This window comes from Lontra canadensis, unplaced genomic scaffold (assembly GCF_010015895.1).
Source record: "Lontra canadensis isolate GAN:19392208 unplaced genomic scaffold, GSC_riverotter_1.0 scaffold19, whole genome shotgun sequence".
Classification (NCBI taxonomy): Eukaryota; Metazoa; Chordata; class Mammalia; order Carnivora; family Mustelidae; genus Lontra; species Lontra canadensis.
The window spans coordinates 13,032,662-13,055,216 of NW_022631013.1; the positions used below are offsets into that span (position 1 = coordinate 13,032,662).

Consider the following 22,555-nt stretch of genomic DNA (forward strand, 5'->3'; position numbering starts at 1 on the left):
ATGCATGAATTAAATGGAATCCGTGAGCTCTCCAGAGACCCTGGATGCACACAAGTCCGGGCTCGGCTTTGCACAGGTGCCACTGGCAGCCCTGAGAAGTGAGGCAGCAGAATCCTCGGAGGCCCCGGGCAGCGGCCCAACTGTGTTCTCCGTCTCAGGTGCTACTGGGTGACTTCCATGCTCTGGGCTCCCAAACTTTCTTACAAAGTCTGGCAAATATTTATCTGGGAATAACACTACTATGTTTGGATTTTAAACAATTTGAAACATTCTCGGTCTTAGGTTGGGGCAACAATGATAAAAGCTCAGGGTCTAGACTTTAAGACTACAGTATATAAAAGTGATAAACGGACGGTGGAAAGGGATTAGCATCATTTTTGGTTAGTTTGCAACAAAAACAGTAATGCAGGCCTGGACAAGAATGCCACACGGGGCAGGGAGCGCGGAGAAGCAAAGCAGAGAGCGGGCCTGTTGCAGGTGAGAGGTGTCAGGCTGGACGGGACCCCAAAGCCTGGACGCAGCGAAGGGTGAAATGCACCATGAAAAGATCCCACAAAACAGGACTCCACATTATTAGAACAATGACAAACACTAGCTCTTCTCTGACTTCCAAACATGGAACTGTAACATATGTAATACAAGTTGGGTAAAATACCGCTAAAACAGCACATACAGAAACAACACCTTACTTGCCACTCCCTACAGTCCATACTCCATTTACAACTGTGTTTTTAAAACCAGGAAAAACTGTTAAAACATCTAGCCAGCAGTAGTGTTTTCCAAAAGTATGTACACCTAACAGTCCAGAGAATGCTCGCTCTGGACCCAGTGTCAGCACCATCAAAGTGCAGTGCCTGTGACTGCAGTGGAGACGAAAATTAAAAATACAGTACTGAGGCCTAGGCCTAGCTCATGATACACTTTAAAGCATTCGTGGCGGACAGGCGTGTCCTCAAGGGCCCTCCTTTCAGACAGGCACAAGCTCGCCACTGGTTACATGTAAGTGCGTTCTGCATCGCTGTACAGGTATATAATATTCCCTTCAGAGGATATAGGAAAGTTACTTAATGCTTCAGAGTTCTACAAAAATTGCTAAAAAAATTTTTTTGCACTTCCATTTTTAATTTTTTAAATGTGCCACTTTTAACGCCATGAATTACAAACTACTTTCTGACTGCTTTACTCAGCCCTAAGGAAGAACTCGGTTTCAGGGATCATGTCCCTCTCCAAAAGCCTGCATCTCGCTCCGAGAAGCAGCAGCGGCACAAGTGCTCCGCGTGTGAATTCTCCACTTACTAGTCACCGGAATTTGCATGAGCCGTCGGGGGGCCGGAAGCCTCAAGCCCGATGGCGTTCACCACCAACCAGAAGAGCCGTCCGCTTCAGTCGGACAACGGGCACTGGCCCGACATCGAGGGGTCGGGGTTAGAGCAAAGTGCTGGGGAGGTTGCTGCTCTGCCAGCGCAGGCACGTGGTCTTCGAGTGTTTATACAGGTGGCTGGACTGACTGAACCTCTTGCCGCACTTGAGGCAGGCGTAGGGCTTTTCCCCTGTGTGAACTCGGATGTGCTTCTTGCAATCCGTCAGGGTCAGAAAAGTCTTGCAGCAGATTTTGCAGGCGTACTTGCGAGCGCCCTCTACAACCAAGACGTTGTGCTCGGACAAGGCCTTCTTGCACTTGGACAGGACATCAGCGGACGCCCTGGTCAACTGTGGAGGGCCGGGCTGCGAAGGATGGCCATTTTCAAATGAGGACGTGGCCGCGTTCATCATTAGCTGGGAACTGGCCGAGTTTTCTGGGATCTGGGAGCTCCTGACAGACGTTACGACTGGCATTTTGGGAGCTATGCGTCGGTAGTATGGAAAGTTACTGGCTCCTCCTCTCGGGGAGCCCATCATGACCCTGGAGAAGGAGGAGTGGAGGCCCAAACCAGACCTGGAAAAGTCCATCCCAAACTGTTCTCCTCCTTGGTAGCCTGAGGTCTGCACGCAGGGCAGGCCCATCACTTCTTGCATAGGCCTGACGAAATGGGAGTCTGCAGGCTCGCTGAACGGGTTCTCCACGTGAGAGCCAGGGGCTGAAGAGGGCCCGCCCGCGGGCCCAGCCTCCGGACTCAACAAATAAGGGGCCTCCCCCTCCAGCCTACAGTCACTAGTAGTGTTTGGGATATTATCATCATTGTTCTGACTTGCACTAAAGTTACTCCCTCTGCTCTTGTTAAGAAAACTTGAAATGCTGAAAGTGGATTTGTGCTCCAGGTTATTTGTGACTTCCAAAATATGGATGTCACCTACCCTGTCCGTGCTAGACTGGGGATCTGAAAAACTCCGATCACTACTTTCAGGGCTGAGGTCTATCTTCTCGGCACTGACCACAACCCCTTCCACTTCCACAGATTCGCTGCCTTCTGCTTGGGAGGTCACATCGCTCACTTCATCCTGAGGCTCAGGAGAGCTCAGGGGCTCCGACTTAACCACCACTCTCATGTGCTCCTTCTCTCCGAGGCCAACCTCGGGATTTTCACACTGAAAACCACTTTTCTCAGCAGCAGCGTCCTGCTCAAAACTAGTCTCAACCTGAGTTGCACGAGAGGCCATGGACAACTGGGCCATGTTGCCAGCAGTGTTGTCGGACTGGCTGGGCACCTGGGCGTCTTCTTGAGCACCAAAAGACTGGTCAAACATGATGGCACTGTCTTCCTGGTTGTCGGCCATTCCGTCAGCCTTAGGGTTGTCCACGATTTTCAGAGAATCCGGTGAAAAGAACTCCTCCCGAGAATGAACCCCTGACGGCCCGTTCTCTGGCGTGACATCAGCAATGGCAGACTCATCCATGGCAGGCCGGAGGCGCTGCCTGGCCCGCTCCTCTGCAGACTGCTTGCGCTTATGAAGGCGTCTCATGGGGAAGGGCGTCCGTTGGTCCAGGTTACTGCGCAGCGAAGAGCTCATGGGGGCCGGCTGCTCCTCGCCGCTCTGGCTGGAACTGAGGGCTGAGCTCACGATACTTAGCCCCAGCTGCTGCAGCATAAAGGAGCGCTGCATGCGGGCACTCTGCTCCTGGACGCGCTCGCTGGGGGGAGACATGGGCAGTGTCCTTGTCGTTAAGTAATGTTTACATGCCTTAACAACAGAGTTCAAATGCAGGTGAGAGGCTGCCAATAAGACATCCATAACGTTGCTCTCCCCCAGCATGAGCGTGGAGGTGTACATCATGTCAATCAGTGCGGCAAAGGCCTCCGCTGTCACTACCTCGCTATCCAGCTGGATCATGTTCATGGTCTGATCTCCCTCTGCCACTGAGAAGAGGGCTCGGAAATGCGTGCTGCATGCCGCCAGTACCGAGCGGTGGGCTTTAAAATGTCTGTTCCCCACAACAATGACACAATCACAGAGCTGCCCGTGAAGTCTCTGGTAGTTCAGCTGCTGGAAGATCTGTTCAAAGTGTCCAGGAAAATCCATGATCCTATAGAAAGAACAAAGAAAGAAAGCATTAAGACCTTAGAAAAGCTGAAGCCAAAGTCAGAGCACAGAGGATGTGATGAAAAGAGACGTGGACAGCCAAGCTTAGACTTTTTTTTTTTTTTTAAAGATTTTATTTATTTGACAGAGGGAGATCACAAGTAGGCAAAGAGGCAGGCAGAGAGAGAGAGGAGGAAGCAGGCTCCCTGCCAAGCAGAGAGCCCGATGCGGGACTTGATCCCAGGACCCTGAAATCATGACCTGAGCCGAAGGCAGAGGCTTAACCCACTGAGCCACCCAGGCGCCCAAGCTTGGACCTTTTTTTTAAGATTTTATTTATTTATTTGACAGAGAGATCACAATTAGACAGAGAGGCAGGCAGAGGGAGAGAGGGAAGCAGGCTCCCTGCCGAGCAGAGAGCCCGATGTGGGACTCGATCCCAGGACCCTGAGATCATGACCTGAGCTGAAGGCAGCGGCTTAACCCACTGAGCCACCCAGGCGCCCCAAGCTTGGACCTTTTAAAGCTTTTGATATTTTTCATGATGGCACGCAGACTAAAAACCTGTCAAATAAGGAACAAATGCCAATTCAGCTAACAACCCTGGAAGCAAGAAGACACATGGTATCAGCCACTAGCTGTTTACGGGCTCCCCTTCACTCTTCGCAGGACCCATTTTTAACACTTAGGGACCCATGTTAGAAAAGACCAAAGTTTAAGTTTAATGGCTATCCCATGGACGTGAATTACAATTCTGCATTCCCTAAGTACAGTGAATAAGCTCCATAAAATTCCAGTCTTTTAGCAACCTTAAGAGTGAGAGGGGCAGATCAGTATTAGTGGGTAAGGCTTCCAGTTACAGAGGACGGTAGACTGCACACATGCATTTGCCCCCATTAAAAGGAGACTAAAGTTTTTGGATTTGCTGTTTTTTCAAAGATACAATCCCACAAGGAAGAGAACGATCAGTAGCATTTCGGTAGCAGGTGAGCAGGTAAAGGAATGAGTGCAAACTGACTCAGCATGCCCGGAGAGCTAAATGCAAACCTGGCAGTGGAGAAAACCACCTGACTTACATAGAAGCCCCCACCCACCCAAAGGCTCAGGAATTGGCTGCAGGGGTGCCAGGGGAAGAAGACTAAAGGTGATGCCAAGACAGAAGGACTGGCTGGAAATCTAATAAAGAAAAAACCTACTGAAAGCTCTAGGAGAGCTCTTATGTGCTGGGCTTAGGGACCTACCTGCATCCCCACGACTGTGCTAGGGAAGCAAAGAAGAAGGGTTTTGTTTTGTTTTTTTCTGTTTTTTACTTCTCTATTGACAGGCTAGTTGCTGATTTATCCACCTAACATGATTATGCATAAAGTGGGTTGAGATAATTCACAAACGGGACATCAGACTGCTATCAGAAAAGGAGAAAGACAGAGAGCCTACATGAGACACGAGGCAACAAAGTGATCTGGTCAGTATAAAGGACAACGCACACCTAATTCATATTTCATGTTCTTTATAAAAACTAGTCACTTGAAATAAGGCAATGTGTAAAGCAGACTGTACTTTCCAAGAGGCCTGGCCATACTAAGATCACCCATCAGCATGCTTTCTTACAGTGACACTGGCACTCCTCTCAGAGGTGGGGTCTGTGTTCATTCACCTTGAAGCCAGACAAATCTAGGACTATGGCAGAAATTACAGTGTTTTTCTTCCATTCCCACTGACTTGGGAGCTGGGTCATAAAAGGCAACAGAGCTTTTGCCTGCTCTTTCTGGTTTGCTCTTGGCACCCAGCCACCCATGCCATGAGGAAGCCTCGCTGAAGCCTAGGTGACAGCGGGCACTCACTCCCAGGCAGGAGTGTGCCTTCAAGGTGACTTCAGCCCCAGTCACGGTCTGACTTCAACCCCATGACAGACCCTAAGAGAGAGTCATCTAGCTGAGCCCAGGCAACCCCTAGAACTGTTCAAGGTAGTAATAAAATGATTTTTGTCTCAAGCCATTGAACACTGAATGGAAGGGAGCTGTTACACAGCACCAAGTGACTGCAGTAACGTGAAGCTTGTTAATGCTTCCTCACAGATCAACAGTCACTTTAAATACTACCTCCAAGGAACACTTTTTCTTGTGTGGGGAGGGAGGGAGCAGTCAGCCTACTAGGTCTTTGGGGGAAATCACTTCTCACCCATTTTTAGTGCTTGTGGTGCAAACCAGACTGCCCTGAACCTCTGAGTTTCAGGAGTGAACAAATAATCCAGGGAGATCTGGCCCCATGACTCCGGTGATTATTTCAGAGATGGGTATGTAACCCCAGCCATGCCAACTAGCGTCTGTCCTGGGACTCTCTTCACCCAGCTTGCAAGTTACAAGAAGATGTGAGTCTAGCACTGATGGTGGCCATTGTTGCCTGTCTAAAAAGGAAGCCCATACAAAAGAAAGCAATACCCCCAAAACAATGTCCTGATGACAGCAAGACCCTGGGATCCAGCCATGACTGTAAGTGCCATCACCCTAGGATTTCCTATTTCATGAGCCAGTGAATTCCCCTTTTATCTTAATCTGGTCAAGATAAACATAAGGTTTAAAACAATTTCAGAAAAACCTAAGTAACATGGCTATCTTAAAACCTTTGTGGATCTAGAAGGGGTATTAAAAAAAAATGCCGTTAGTTTGGGAGATATAAAATGTGTTACTTTCAGCTCTGATGGAAGAGAATCATGAATCAAGATCATGGTTATTCAAAACTCCCAAGCATATGTAGCCAACTCAGAGGTCCAGTGTAAAAGCCATAAAAAAGAGCTCGAGCTGGAAAAATATGTGCTTTACCAAGAGCTATTGTCTGAAGCCTTCACACCAAGGAAAAAAGCTTCAGGTCTCTTTAAAAGATTTCAAAATGTGACAATCTGAGTCTATAGAGTTGGAGGAGATACAGCAAGTAATCTACCAATTTGTAGATGTCTGACTCATAGCAAGTGTACACTACAATATTTGTTATCTGCAGGAACAGATTTTTAGTAATTTCCAAACTAAATATAATTAAGAAAATACACTTATACCACTGCTCATTTTATTAACATGAATAATCAAGAGCTGTTTTCTCAATAGATTTACTTTCCTAATATTGCTTTACTTAGACTAATAAAAAAGTTCATTTGTGTTCTAGGAGCACAAACCAATTAATAGCACATTTTAAACTATTTGACTTATATATTGACCTACCCACATGCTTTTCAATAATATACTGACTTGGTGAGGAAAAGCACACCCAAACTCAAATACCATCTAATACCATATCAAGTGATTTGCTGCCTGTATGCCAGGCAGGCCCTGCAAAGTTGCCACCTGCAGAAAGTGTCTTAACAGTCTAAGGGATTCTTAACATTCAATATCCCTAATCTAGATAAGACCCTAGCAGAAAAGAATAACCAAAAAGAACTTTTCCTCCACTTTTAGAGATGATATAAACAAAAATAAGTGTAAGTGAACAAAACTAGGCAAGGTCCCAGACAAGCAGTCTAGGATTTCTGACAGAGCTCCAAGTCCTGGAGTCCTGGAACGTTTGCCCATTGTTCTGATTTGACTAAGTGGAAGTAGGGAACAGCCAGGACTAGGTGGGCACACAGGTGCCCAGCGTCAACCCCAGAACTCGATCTGTCAGCATTGACTCATTTTATCATCTCTCTGTTTCTGCTCTGGCAGGGCTGGCTCAGAAACTGGACAGATCAGGTCTAGGAAAAAGGGACTATATCAAGGACTAAAAAGTGAGCATGAACTCAAGCCAGAGCCCGATCCCTTACCACCTCCCCTACCCTCCAACTCTCCCTGCCCTGCCACCTTGTTTTCCAGTTCAAAATTCCTGGGGATTAGCTGACCTAGAACATCATGATTCTGTTTGAATAAGGAAATGTGTTAGTGCCCTACTTACATTCCTAGTGCAAACTCAAAATGCTGTTTCTACTAAAACAGCTTTTTGAGGGCAGGGATTGCATTTTCTCTCTCCCCCCGCCAAAGTGTCTGATACACAGCTCATTAAATTATTTATTGAATGAGCACGGACTGTATAATGATGAACGACAATACCGTATTGCCCAACGGTCATTTTCCTGAGAGTCCCAACTACTCTAAAATCAGCCAAAACTCAGAAAGTCTCTGAATATCCAAAATAAAGATCAAAGCCTACGTATGAAAGAGTTCCTCATAGGAAAGCCCCTCAATCATTTACATAGTCTTTTGTCTTAAACAAACAAAATTCAAGTTTTTCTAGTTTCCTAACTGATTGAAGATGAGCAACAGCAATTCCAGAATGAGGGCAAGAGGTGGCTACGTATTGACAGCTGCAAAAAAAGGGCGACAGCTGACCCACTAAAGGAGAAAGGCCCAGCAACTTGGGAGCCCTGTACTGGAGGCGCTGCACAACCCTAGAGATCACAGCAGCCCATGAAGGTGCTTGTGTAACTGGTATACAAATTCATTCATTCCATGTTTGGAAGTGCTTGCTTTGTTCAAGGTTAAGTGCTATGGAAGAGAGATTGATATAGCATAGTCCTGTCACAGGTGCTTACTGGAAACACGACACCTACAAATAACTATTACCAAGTGGAGAGCACTAAGTGCCACCTGAGTTGAAGTGTGCTCAGTGGCTCAGAGAAGGCAGACGTTATTCTTGGTGGCCCTGACAACAGAACTGGGTACAAGTTTGCACTTGGATAAAATGAGCTGTAAAATACATTCCACGCAGAGGCAAAAGTGGGTAGAGGTTTGAGGTGGGGGAGGCAGCGCATCTATTCTGGCTGGAGAGCAGGTAAGGCTAGAAAGGCAGGTCTTGGATAGCGAATGCTCATAACTGATATTAACGATCACCACACGTTGTCGAAAAGTTAACAAAGAGGCATATAATTTTCAACTGAAGACTATCCTCACTTTTCAGGTAACTTTTGTAAAAAAAAAAAAAAAATTTTTTTTAATTCCATTTTTGATGGCTTGAGCACGTAAGAATCAGGGTTCTTGGTTGCAACAACAGTTTCTAGCTAACCTAAGCATAACAGGAAGCTGCTGAAAGAACTGATAGGAAGACTGGACACCTGAGCTTGAACTGCGCAGCAGGAACAATCTGGCCAGAATGCTGTCTCTGCGTGTGCTGGCCACAGCCACTTCTACAAGAATGCTGACGCTACAGGGGACCGAATCTCCCCTTCCCTTCGTTATTGTTTCAGTTCTCGAATACATGTCTTTTTTAACATTATGTGAGATGAAATGGAAAGTACACGTGAAGTCATTGCGCTACACACTAAAATGCAATGCAAGGCAAAGTCCTTGTGGAGTTTCGGAGTTGTAAGCTAAACTAATCGCCTTTTTCATGGAGCACCATTATAACTTGGAAGAAGAACAACAAATTATGGTTATTTAGACATTTAGACTTGGGTATTTGCCAGACATTCTTTTTTTTTTTTTTTTTAAGATTTTATTCATTTGTCAGGGAGAGAGAGCAAGCGAGTACACACAAGCAGGCAGAGAGGCAGGTTCCCTGCTGAGCAAGAGGCCCGATGCGGGACTCGATCCCAGGACCCTGGGATCATGACCTGAGCTGAAGGCAGTGGCTTAACCCACTGAGCCACCCAGGCATCCCTTGCCAGACATTCTTTAAGGAGGAATGAAATGAGCTTGTCATTTCAAGGAAAACAACTTACATTATATTATATATATAATAATACATTATAGTATTTGTTGCCTATGATAAAATTTGAGCTTTCAGGTAAAAATTGGAATTTTGGAAAATTTATATATGTCACTGAGAGTTTCCCAGTGCTCAAACCCAGTGAGATCACTGGTGATATTAATAGAATGTGATTTTTTTTTTATATTATAAATGCATCGACATTTGGAAGATCTGCATAAGCCGGTGAATGACTATGTTCCAAATGACCAATGTTATAAAGTGTGATGTTAAAAAATAAGTTATGGATTAAAAAAATTCAAAGTGCAAGATACAAACTAATGTATTTCGATGTAACAGAATACGAAAAGTTTGTTGACATGGTTTCAGATTACACAATGCCACTAACCAAGCACTTAAGAAAATACCATTTGCTGAGCTCTGTTACAGTATCAAAATATCCAGAGTTATTTGAAAAAGCTACTAAAATACTCTTCCCTTTTCCAAGTACATATTTGTGTGACTCTGGGTGTTTTTTGGTATACTTTAATCAAGACTGTATCACAACAAATTGAATACAAAAGCAGGTAAGAGAATCCACCTGTCTTCTATTAACCTAGACATGGAAGAGATTTTCAAATAAATGTAAATCAATACCACTCTGAGCATCCTGGTGCCCAGATCTTGGTTTCAAATACGATTTTCTAACAAAAGGAACTAGTGCTCTTTGGAGAAATGGCTGATTCTAGTACTGGAGCTGAAAATATACAAGATAAGCCTGCAGTATCTTACAGTGTCAAAAACTCAGGAAATGCTTCAAACAAACAAACATGAAAACGGAAGTATGTGAAAGGGACATGGGACCCAACAGAAGCGCTCCCAAAAGCCAAAATTGGAACAACATAAGCAAAAAGATAAATAAAATAGTATTGGATTATACCCCAAATATATAAATATCCATAGATCCATACTGATATAGACTGCTTACATAAATAAATGGGAGAGAAGTGTCAAATCTCCTGTGCAGAAAAATTCCAAGTAAATTACATAAATACTCTACCCTCAAAGAGATGGAGCCCAAGTCCCAGCTCCTTGATATGAGCTGTGCACAGAGCCTTCCTTCCAGGGTACAGTACAATATGCCTATTACAGTACAAAAAAATCAGTACTCCAACACAATTCCTAATCTGTTGGAGCTGTCAGAAAGATAAATCAAAGCTTTTAGCATATATATGTATAACTAATCAAACGAAAGGCTCCCCCCCCCCCAAATTGGACCTTGAGATGAAAAGCCACTATTCACTGATGAAAATGATGAAAACAACTGTAAGAGCCACAGTTCACTCAGAAACAGCTGGTCTGTTAGCATATGAGAAGTTCACATCATACTCAGACAAAAGGTGCAGTGTAGTGTTACATTGCAGCCCACCTGCTACACTAACAAAATTTGGCTCCTACTGTTCAATGTCCATATTTGAGAAATGTTCAGTACAATAAAAGAGAAATATGTTTAAAACTGACAGAGGAGAGAAGTATTTGTTCACAACAAATATACCTTTAAAAAATACAAGTTGAAAGCTAACACTGACTCAATATCTTAAATTTTCTTTTTCCCTTTCCCAGGAGAAACAGGAAAATTCAAGATACTGTATGGGCACTACAGCAAGCTTTGTCTCACTCTACGTAAGACAGTTTTAAGCTGCACCCCCACCGAAGAATTCCAATTCAATATAATTCATGTTAAGTACTTTATTTTTTTTAAATATTTTTAATTTTATTATTTTTTAGGGGAGGGAAAGGCAGAGGGAGAGAGAGAATCTTAAGCAGGCTCCACACCCTGCGCAGAGCCCCACTCAGGCTCAATCTCACTGAGCCTAGTCTGCGATCATGACCTGAGCCTAAATCAAGTTGGGCACTTATGCGAGCCACCCAGGTACCTCAGTGCTCAGTACTTTAAGTATTAAAATATTCGGATGCATTTATTATCAAAGTGATTTTTTAAAATGACTTCACCTTCTTGTAACAGTATTTCAACAAAGTCTCTTTTGAGAGCACTGATCTCTAAATTTAGGAAAACACCCTACTCTTAGATGCTTTTCTTCCAAATCTTACCACATTAAGAATTTTGCTAGAGCTACCTCAATTAACCAGAATACAGCTTGCCACCATCCCCAGCTAACTACGTTTTGACAATTTTTAGAACAAAAAGGAGCACATCAAAAACAAGACTTCAGAACTCTAAAAAGTCTGGGTTCATTTATTCAGCAAAACACAAAGGCTCAGAACAGGTCCCCAACCAGTTAGTCTTACCTGGCAGGTCACCAAGCTGGCAGTGGTGCCCAGGCCAGTCTTCCCAAGTTTGCTGGAATTTCCAGCTGGAGTTAAAGCAGTAGCAGCAGGCCTTCCCTTGGTTTAGGAGCCATTCTCTAAAACTTTTTTTTCTGCGCAACTGGTCTCTTCCCCCACCTCCCACCTCGGCTCTTTTAGCTTGCTGCCAACCACCCTCCTCTCGGAAATCGCAGGATTAGCAAATGAAAGCAAGCTCTGGAGAAGACAACTAGACGGCCAGTACACCTTTTTAGTGATCTAAGGCTCAAGAGTCCGCGCAAGGATAACAAATCATCAAGGACTAACGCATAGCAGTCTCTTCAACCTCTAAAGATCCCAGTATCTTCTACTTACTACAACCAAAAAGTATATGAATGTATTAGGGGAAAAGTTTTGTCTCCAATTTTGAAGGCGAAGGGTTCCTTCTATTCATTCAAATTAACCAGAACCGGAGCATATTACTTACTGATCAAGACTTTACTGTTCTTTTCCGTAAACATTTTCCTCCGAATAAACACTTAGGACTTGTCTCCTATAGGAACTTAGCTCCTTACAATACTCTCCACCAGGGCAGAACGCAGACTGACTTTATAACAACCTTTTTTTCCCTGTTTTTTGTTTGTTTGTTTGTTTGTTTGTTTTGTAAGGCAAAAAACTGACCTTCCACCCTCCCCCCTCCCCTTTAATTCACTGCCCGATGTTAACATTTACGTCCAAATCTGTCCTCCAAACAAGGGGAAGAGGGGGAACGGCTGTTTTTAGCGCTCCAACCCCCCACAGCTCCTAGCACGAAGCCTGGAGAAAGTGGACATTCAATAAACGCCCAGAAACAGTTCAGTTCTCAGATAACAAGCTGGGGCATTCCAAAAGACTGGCTCCACCCCCGCAGGGTCAACCGTCGGTCCCCGATTCCAGACCGCTCGGGTGAAAGAAACCTCGACGCTCACACACCCAGGAAGAGGGCAACGAAGCCACCCGACCCCATCCCGCTGGGCGGCAGATCCTCTGCTAACCCGCCGGCCTGTAGGTCCTGGGCCTTGCCCACCCCACCCCGGCAACCAACGCCGCCAGCCCGCGTCTCCGTGGGGGCAAGAGCCCCCGCCCCACCCGGCAGACAGCCTGGCGTCGGGACCTGGGGGACGCCTGCGCAGAAGAACCCGCCTCCCACCCGCCTGGCCCCTCGGCTCCGAAGGGTAACAATACCCCTTCAGAAAGACCGGCAGGGTAGGCGGGGGTCACCGGTCCGCGTCTGCGCGCGCCCAGACGCCTAGGAGCGAGCCGGCTCGCGCCGCCCGCCTAGCTCTCCCGGAGCTCAACGGTCTCCACGTGAGCGCGCCCGCGCGCTCCACCGCCGCCGGTGCTGACAGGGTCGCCTCACCTGAGCCGGGCTCCGCCCCCCCTGCTCGCTGGAGGAGGCGGTGACCCTTCTCCGATCCGGCCTGACAGTGTCGGAGGAGGCGGGAACGTCCAGGCCGGCGTCTCCGCGATGGGATTTCCTCCCCCTTCCTCCCACCCCGCCTCTAGTCCCCCAGCTCCTTTAGCCCGTTCGCCGCCGCACTCTGAGAACACCGCGGCGGCGGCCGACAGTAAACGGAAGTGACGCCCGCGAGAGTGCCTACTCCGCTCCATTCCTCCGGCCCCCGGCCGAGCTACAGCCAATAAGGAGGGGCGGGGGCGGGGCCGGGGCAGAAGGGCAGCCAGCCGGCGCGCGGAATCCGGAGGAATTTACTCGGCCCCCGGAACGCCGACCAATCGACGGCCCCAGGAGCTCGCTGTGTTTACTACCGACCGAATCCGTGAGCGCTGTGACCAATCACCATTTGCCTTACAACACGTAAAACTGTTATCAAACGCCTTTTAAGGCGGGATTTATCACTAAGCGGCTCTAGGTTTGGACTGTAGAAAAGAGACCGTGGGCTGTAGCCAATCGAGAGCCGTTATGGTTGAGGTAAACGGGTTTTCCGCCTCATTGTGCCAATCGCAGTCGCGGCTGCTTGCGGTCTGCGCGAGCCGCGAGGCCAGGCAGCCGGGGAGTGTGTCCCACCATTGGCTGGACCTGAAGGATTTCCCCACCCTCGCGGCGGCTGGCCGCTCCGTGACCGCCGGCTCGCTCCCCGAAGCCCACAGCCGCAGCGGGCCGGAGCTCGAGTCCTTCCCATCTCGTAGGCTTTGGGAAAAATAAAATCCCGAGACGCTGTGTGGTTGAATTAGGCCACAATCCAGCCTAAAATAGCTAACCCAAAAATACGGTCCGTCTGACAGCACTTGGGTGCGATCCCGCCCCACGTCCGGTCCCGGCGGCGGCGTCTCCCACCGCGGGTGCCCGAGGAGTCCGGCGGGGGTCCCTTCGCCCCGCAGTCGGTGCTGAAGGTGGGATCAGCCTGCCGGCTCCAGAACCGACGTGCAAGGCTCGCGCGGACTTAACGCGGGACGCTGTCAAAGGAGAGCCGGCTCCGGGGCGGCTCCCGAGCTCCCCGGCAAGCTCGGACGCAGAGCCCGAGCAGCGTCCCGGGGTCGCCGGGCGCTGGGCGGGGAGGAAGCCCTCCTTCCTCTGTGAAGAGAGAAGCAAGCCCTTGAGGGGCCTTCCGGCGGGAGCTGTGCGTGGCTCGGGAGACAAAGGCAGGCTGGCGATCGCCGCTGGGTTCTTTTCGGGGTGGGGTGAGGCAGGGGTAGGGGGAGACTTTTTAAAAAATGGAACACCCCATTTCTTCAGAACTTAATACCTAAGTACCATCATGGATGATCCATCCATTCGGGCGTTATAGGTTGGAAAAGTTGCCCTTTGGATTTATTTCTTTAAGGCCTCAATGAAGTCTGATGGTAAATTCTGTTAAGATTGCCTGACGTTTTAAGAGTCCCCACACGTATTTTACTGCAGATTGGGCAGTAAAATTGTATGTATGGAATTCTGACAATAACCTAGGCCATGTGAGAGGTCTTTTCATATACAGGATCCTTACAAAAATACTGTGAGCTAGGTACCTTGGATTTACAAACTGGAAAAAATTAAAAAGATCTACGTATTTATAACTTAGGAAAGTGTGAAAAGGCCCCTGCTATGTTGTTGGTGGGAGTATCATTGATGTTCTAATTGAAGACTGGTAGTATCTCTCAAAATTTAAAATATGCGTTCATTCCCTTTTAGCTAGCAATTCCTTCTAGAAATGTATTCTGAAATATACAAATGTGGAAATATATACAAGAGGCTTTTGATCACAGCTGTTGGTAGAAGGAAAAAGAAAACAATCTGAGTGTGCATCTACAGAGGATTACAGAAAATTGATCTATACATATTATTGCTCCTTCATCTCTAATGATCCCAATACATATAAAACAAAATTAATAAAAACCTGCCTGTGGAGGTACACATAAAAGTTTGTAAAGATACAGCTAAGTATCAAGGATTCAATCAAACTGTTCACAGTAGTTACCTCAGTGAAGGAGGAGGTGATAAGGAAATGTTTAAGTGTTTAATTTTTAGTCCTTATATACTTCTGTATTAATTTAATTTTGTAAAGATTTACTTATTTATTTTTTTAGACACACACAGAGAAAATGAGAGAGCACAGGCAGGGAGAGCTGCAGAGGGAGAAGGAGAAGCAGGCTCCCCGCTGAGCAGGGAGCAGGACTTGATCCCAGGACCCCTAGATCAAGACCTGAGCCCAAGGCTGACACTACCCATGGGCCCTGATTTAATTTTTTTTTTTAAGTGGGGTCTGTGGTGGGCTTGAACTCACAAGCCTGAGATCAAGACCTGAGCTGAAATCAAGAGTCAGGTGCTTAACTGACTGAGCCACCCAGGCACCCCTGTATTAATTTAATTTTTATAATAATCTTTATTATTTTAATAGTATTTATGAAAGCCAGGAATTTCAAGTTGTTCTGGTTTTTAAATCATTGACAATATACTTTTTAAATTAAGATATAATTTTTTCAATGGAAGTATCAAGAAGATTCTTTTTGAAAGTAGACACTTGATTCTGAGACTCATAAGGGAAGACTCATAAGGAAGATTAGCTATGAAAATTCTGGAAAAAATTTATAAGACAGCTATAGCCCTAACAATTACAAATATATTTCATAATGCTTTGTTTTATAAGAAAAAAAAAAAGGAACTTGAAGAGTGGATTCTGAGAAGATGACAGGGATGGAAGCACCAAGAATCTGTTTCCTCACCCGGACAGTAATGGCACTGCAGAATCTGTCTGATGTAACTATTTTGGAACTCTGGAATCTATTGAAGGCAACCTCTAGGGTAAGGCTTGGGTGATAAATTGCAGTCAATTTTGGTCAGTTTTGGTTCTTAGCACAGTAGAAGCTACCCATCCCTCACCCCTCAGTCACATGTCAGGCACTGTGCACTGGTTCCTGGAGACCCTTGCATCAGCTTGTGGGAACCAAGATGGGCAAAAGAGGACTCTGTCCTCCAAATATTCGGCATCACTGATTGCTGCTTTTGATACAGAGGTGCAGAAGAAGAGAGGGGCACCCGTTGTTGTACCATAACCCCCCTCCTCCATTGTTGCAAGCCCTCCAGCTGGAGCAACTTCCAGGGGATTTGAAGCAAAAACTGACAAAATTGGAGGGAGAAACAGTTCTACAATAATAGTTAAAGATTACAGTATCCCTTTCTCAATAATGGATAGGACAGTGAGACAGAAGTAAGGAAATAGAAGACTTAACACAATTAACCAACCACGTCTAATAGACACGTCCAGAACACTCTACCCAACAAAAACACACACACATTCTAGGGGCGCCTGGGTGGCTCAGTGGGTTAAGCCGCTGCCTTCGGCTCAGGTCATGATCTCAGGGTCCTGGGATCGAGTCCCACATTGGGCTCTCTGCTCAGCAGGGAGCCTGTTTCCCTCTCTCTCTCTCTCTGCCTGCCTCTCCATCTACTTGTGATCTCTCTCCGTCAAATAAATAAATAAAATCTTAAAAAAAAAAAAAAAAAACCACACACACATTCTTCTCAAGTGCACCTGGGACATTTTCCAGGATAGAACATTTGTTAGGCTATAAGTTAAGTCTCAGTAGATTTTATTATTATTTTTAAAGATTTTTTTTATCCAAGATAGAGCGAGAGCAACAGAGAGAGATAACCTAGATGAAATGGACAAATTCCTAGAAATACAAAACCTGCCAAGACTAAATCACAAAGAAATAGAAAAGTCCAGGGGCACCTGGTTGGCTCAGAGGATTAAGCCTCTGCCTTCAGCTCTGGTCATGATCTCAGGGTCCTGGGATTGAGCCCTTCATTGGGCTTCTTGCTCAGCGGGGAGCCTGTTTCCCCCTCTCTGCCTGCCTTTCTGCCTACTTGTGATCTCTCTCTCTGTGGCAGATAAATAAGTAAAATCTTTTAAAAAAGAAAAAGAAATAGAAAAGTCTGAGTAGACCTATAACTAGTGGGATGCCTTTGTGGCTCTATCTGTTCAGGTCATGACCCCAGGGTTCTGGGATTGAGACCCGCTTTGGGGTTCCTGCGGGGAGCCTACTTCTCCCTCTCCCTCTGCCTGCCGCTCCCCCTGCTTGTGCTCTTTCTCTCTGTCAAATAAATAAAGTCTTTAAAAAAATTAACTCAAAATTGATCTAAGACTTAAATATAAGACCTAAAACTACAAAACTACCAATAGAAAAACATAGGAATAGGACAAAAGCCTCATGACATTGGATTTTGGCAACAATATTTTGGATATAACACCGGGGGCCCAGACCACAAAACAAAAAATTAGACAATTGATCTTAATGAAAATTTTAAAAATGTGGTGCACTGAACACTCTATCAACAGAATATACAGGCAACCCACAGAATGGGAGAAAATATTTGCAAATCATATATCTGATAAAGGACTAATGTCTGGAATACAGAGAAGTAAAACTCAACAACCCCAAAACAAAATAAAACAAAAAACACAATTTGAAAGTGGGCAAAAGACTTCAATAAACATTTCTCCAAAGAAGATACACAAATGGCCAATAAGCACATGAAAAGATGCTCAACATCTCTGCTTATTAGAGAAATGCAAAACAACGCTATGAGATACCACTTCATACCCATACCCATTGGCTACTGTCCAAAAAATAAAAATAACATGTGAGGATGTGGAAAACTGGAACCCTTGCACCCTACTGGTAAGAAGGTAAATTGCTGCAGCCAATATGGAAAACAGTAGTGCAGTTCTTGGAAAATTAAAAATAGAATTACCATCTGTTCCAGCAATTTTGCTTCTGGATATATACCCCCAAAGAACTGAAAACTGTCTTACAGAGATATTTGTACACCCATATTCATAGCAGCATTATTCATAGTAGCTAAATCATGAGAGGAGCCCAATGGATGAATAGATAAGCAAAATGTGGTATATACATGCAATAGAATATTATTTGGCTTTGAAAAGGAAGGAAATTCTGACTTGTGCTACAACATGGATGAACCTGGAGAACATTATGCTAAGCAAAATTAAACAATTACAAGAAGACAAATACTGGGGGCGCCTGGGTGGCTCAGTGGGTTGAGCCTCTGCCTTCGGCTTGTCGTGGTCTCAAGGTCCTGGGATCGAGCCCCACATCGGGCTCTCTGCTCAGCTGGGAGCCTGCTTCCTCCTCTCTCTCTGCCTGCCTCTCTGCCTACTTGTGATCTCTTTCTCTGTGTCAAATAAATAAATAAAAATCTTAAAAAAAAAAAGACAAATACTGTATGATTGATTCCACTTATATGGGGTAATTAGAATGGTCAAAATCATAGAAATGAAAAGTTAGAATGGTGTTTGCCAGGATTTGGGAGGAAAGTCAGTTGGAGAATTACTGTTCAATGGGTATAGAGTTTCAGTTTTTCAAGATGAAAAGAGCTATGGAGATGGATGGTGGTGATGGTTGCACACCGTAATGACTGTTTAATACCCCTGAACTGTGCACTTAGAAATGTTTATAATGGCAGCGCCTGGGTGGCTCAGTCTGTTAAGTGTCTGACTTCAGCTCAGGTCATGATATCGGGGCCCTGGGGTGGATCCCCACATGGGTCTCCACACTCAGTGGGGAGTCTGTTTCTCCCTCTCTTTGCCCTTCCCCCAGCTCATGCTCTCTCTCTCTCTCTCAAATAAATAAAATCTTTTTTTAAAAAGATTTTAAATCTTTTTGGAGTGACTATATTAATGATTTTAAATTATATTAATGATATTTAAATATAATTTAAATGTGATTTATATTATGAATATTTATATTTATAAATATTTATATGTTTATAGTGATTATATTAATGATTTTTTGAGTGATTATATAAATGATTTTAAATATATTAAAGCTGGAATGATTATATTAATGCAGCTATAGTGGACTCTAGGACAAGATACAAGAGATAAAGCAGGACAATTCAAATGATAAAAGGGTTAATTTGGGGTGCCTGGGTGGCTCAGTCGTTAAGCATCTGCCTTTGGCTCAGGTCATGATCCCAGAGTCCTGGGATCAAGCCCCGCATCGGGCTCCCTGCTCAGCAGGAAACCTGCTTCTCCCACTCCCACTCCCCCTGCTTGTGTTCCCTCTGTCACTGTGTCTCTCTCTGTCAAATAAATAAAATCTTTTTTTTTAAAAAAGGGTTAATTCATCAAGAAGAGTTAACAAAAATGAATGTGATACTAGGAACAAAGAAAGGCAATAAAACTGACAGAACTAAAAAGAGAAGTTCCAAAGACTTTTAATAGCACCCACCCTTGAGTATGCCTTTCTTTCCATTTTTGTGTTCCTCCTAGGTAATTAAGTCCTAAGGGCAAGAATGGTGTATTTTCATTATCATCTCCCAAAGTGCCTTGATGAAGATTTTAAAAGATCTGAAAAATGATTGGAGGAAAATTTGACAGTGTGTATTAAGGATTTTTTTTTTAAATTTTGTCTTAATTACATATAGCTTAAAGAACAAAATGAAGAAGGTAATATTTTACATTTACTAAAACATTTACTATTTCTGATGTTCTTAATTTGTTTTCATTTCTTTCTTTTTTTTAAGGTTTTTCTTTAAATTCCAGTATTGTTAACATACAGTGTTATATTAGTTTCAGGTGTACGATATAGTGATTCAATACCTTCACATGACACCCACTGCTCATCATCACAAGAACAGTCTTAAGGATTTTTTTTAATGCCCATGCTCTAGTATCTATTAATTTAAATCCTAGGACTCCTTCCAAAGGAAGACCTCCAAAAAAAGCAAGACAATTTTATGCTTAAAAAGTTCAGCACCTGGAGAGAACACAGTAAGTTGTGGCAAGCGTTTTCAGGTCCTCTGTAGCCATATCCTGAACGGCCAGCAGGTGGAGATATCACCCAAGGAAAAGACAGCCTCCCACGACCACCGCACCCAGCCCCGGGCCTTATTCTTTTACTTACTTTGTAAAAACATTGGTTCCCCCTCCTGAAAAATGAAGCTAAGAGAGAACTCCAGAAGTCTCTGAATTTCCAAACTACGCTTATAAACAGACATTTTATGGTAAATGTCACCTGTGATTATCCCTGATTCTAATTTAGAAGGGGCTTTTGTAGTTTTTCACATTTTGGTCACTGCCAGAGTAGGGCTCCCTCCGCCCTGCCTCATCTCAGTTATATACACATGCATTTATACATATATGGTTGTACACGTGTTTTGAATCATTTTTAAATAATTAAACAACATAGGGGCATACTACAGTCCCCTTCCCAGTCACCCTGCCATTAACACTTTGCTTCCCCAAATAGAGGTGCTGTCACTTTGAATTCTTAACTGTAATTCTAGGAGTCTTTGCTCTCAATCCATGGGTGCTTTCTTCATTCTTCCACCTAGCCATAAAAGCAGCCAATTCTGAGGACTTTCACAGACTTCATAGGGCTGGTAAAGATATGCCTTAGAGGGAAATAGTCTTTTACAACAGCGCACACTAATCACCCAGAGATCTTGTTAAGTGCAGATTCTGACTCAGAAGATCTGGTAGGGCTGGAGATTCCACACTGCTCATGAGTTCCCAGATAACATTGCTGCTGCTGGCCCAGGAGCCACACTTTGAGTAGCAGGGCTGTACATACATATGTTCCTGTATCAGGAGGGGGCAGGGCACCTCTCAACTACAATGGATTCCTTATATGTAACCCTTTCACTTTGACTTAACTGTGAATGTTTTCATGCCACCAATCAATATCTACAGAGAATCTACTCTGTAAATCCAATGCCCGTTAATTTTAAGCACCATTAGTAAGCATCTTGGAGCTCCAGTCCCAAGGTTCCTAGGATTAGTGATGATTCAGATTCATTCCTTGTCCTGTCTCTCATTCATTCAACATTTATTGAGGATCTACTTATGTACCAGGCACTGCTCCAGGAGCTGGAGATGCAGCAGTAAAGATAACCATAAATCAGGGTGCCTGGGTGACACAGTTGGTTGGGCATCTGATTCTTGGTTTTGGCTGAGGTTGTGATCTCAGTGTCCTGATCTCAGGGTCATGGGATTGAGCCCCATGTCTGGCTCTGTGTTCAGCACAGAGTTTACTTGAGATTCTCTCTCCCTCTCCCTGCCCCTCTCACTTGTGTGCTCTCTCTTTCTCTCTCAGATAAATAAATAAATCTTAAAAACAAACAAACAAACCCATAAATGAGTTTATTGCTTGACTCCCAACTTGTTAATTGTTAACTTCTAGTAAGTCTGTCTCCAGTAGGGGAGACAAGTAAATAATTAGGCAGCTAAGCTCCTTTCCCACCTCCCCCTTTTTCCTTTTCTTTTCTGGAACAACTCAATCCAAAAGCCATTCAGGGGGTCAAGCAAAGTAGCTTTCCACTCAGAGAAATAGGGGAGTCTGCAGTGATCCAGAGCAGGGGTAGTGGAGCCCAAGCAAGACGAGCAGGTTATCCATGTGGAAAGTGTGGCCTGGTACAAACTGTCTGAGCCCAAGAGCGTGAGAAGGGCATCTGGGCAGGGGGACACCCTGGTGAGGGTTGTCAGAGTCTGAGCAGAGTAAGGAGGGAGCATCTGTGACGGTCAGTTTCACGTGTCAACTTGACTAGCTTCTAGGTGCCAGTTAGATTAAACATTTCTGTGTGTGTTTATGATGGTATTTCTGGATGAGATTAGCATTCTAATTAGCATTTAATTTAGTTAGTGGACTCAGTAAAGTAGACTGTCCTCAGCAATGTAGGTGAGGATGATCCAATCCCTTGAGGTCCTGAATAGACAAAAGGTGGAGGAAGGAGTTTTCCCATTTTTTTCTTGCTCTATCTGTGAGTTGGGAATCTCATCTTCTCTGGTCATTGGGCTTGAAGTTCCATCATTGGTTTCCCTAGTTCTCAGACCTTTGGACTTACACCAGCAGCTCTCCTACCAGTGTACACATGGCAAATTATGGAACCTCTCAGCCTTCATAATTGTATGAGCCAATTACTCAACAAACCTCTCTCTCTCTCTGTTTCTAAATATATAGATAGATATAGATCTCCTACTAGTTCCACTTCTCTGGAGAACTCCAAACTAATACAGTATCCATGCAGAAGCCTGGGCTTGGCTTAAAGTGTTCGAGCCTGAATGGGCTACTAGGCCTCCATGTCAGGTGATGGTGGTGGTGGTAGTGATGGGGGATGTGTTACTTGCAGGAGGACTGATCAAATAAGTGTATTCATATATCATCAGATAAGTATATTAAGGCTAATGGAAACCAGGTTTCTCAGTGTCAGCAAAGGAAGTTACAAATATGGGAGGAAGGAAAATCAGAATAAACCCTGTGGTGCTCAGTTGGAATTAGAGGTCAGTATGATCTCAGGGCTTTCAATATGGATTTAGAAATCCTAAATTTTAGAAATACATGGGTTGAGACATCCTAAATTTAGAAATTAATCACTGTTAGTTGTAAAAGTGTGCTTACTTATCTATATTCCCTAATTCGGTTCATTCAGGCCTAGGAGCCGTGACATCCCCAAAGCAGTCCCTCCCTACTGCACAGATCTTGGTTTTTTTAAATACCATTCCCTGGGCCACCTGGGTGGCTCAGTGGGTTAAAGCCTCTGTCTTCTGCTCAGGTCATGATCTCGGGGCGCTGGGATCGAGCCTGCATCAGGCTCTCTGCTCGGCAGGGAGCCTGCTTCCCCCTCTTTGTCTGCTGCTCTGCCTAC

The 22,555-nt window shown here is 44.8% G+C and overlaps 1 protein-coding gene across 3 annotated transcripts; it reads right to left on the reverse strand.

The window, feature by feature from the left end:
• Nucleotides 1-1,089: 1,089 nt before the first annotated feature.
• Nucleotides 1,090-12,918, reverse strand: ZBTB5 (zinc finger and BTB domain containing 5). 3 transcript variants are annotated; one of them, XM_032860613.1, is made up of 2 exons: nucleotides 12,812-12,918; nucleotides 1,090-3,463 (listed from the first exon to the last, which is right to left on the reverse strand). In XM_032860613.1, exon 2 carries the CDS (start codon nucleotides 3,457-3,459, stop codon nucleotides 1,426-1,428), a length of 2,034 nt encoding a protein of 677 aa, XP_032716504.1. In that variant the 5' UTR covers nucleotides 3,460-3,463; nucleotides 12,812-12,918; the 3' UTR covers nucleotides 1,090-1,425. The 3 variants fall into 3 exon arrangements, with proteins under 3 accessions (XP_032716504.1, XP_032716506.1, XP_032716505.1); XM_032860615.1 differs by lacking the exon at nucleotides 12,812-12,918 and adding an exon at nucleotides 12,637-12,712; XM_032860614.1 differs by lacking the exon at nucleotides 12,812-12,918 and adding an exon at nucleotides 11,416-11,568.
• Nucleotides 12,919-22,555: the final 9,637 nt, after the last annotated feature.

What these genes read in the sequence shown, in the direction of transcription:
- ZBTB5 (XM_032860613.1), bottom strand. Translation starts at nt 3,459, where the DNA reads ATGGATTTTCCTGGACACTTTGAACAGATCTTCCAGCAGCTGAACTAC.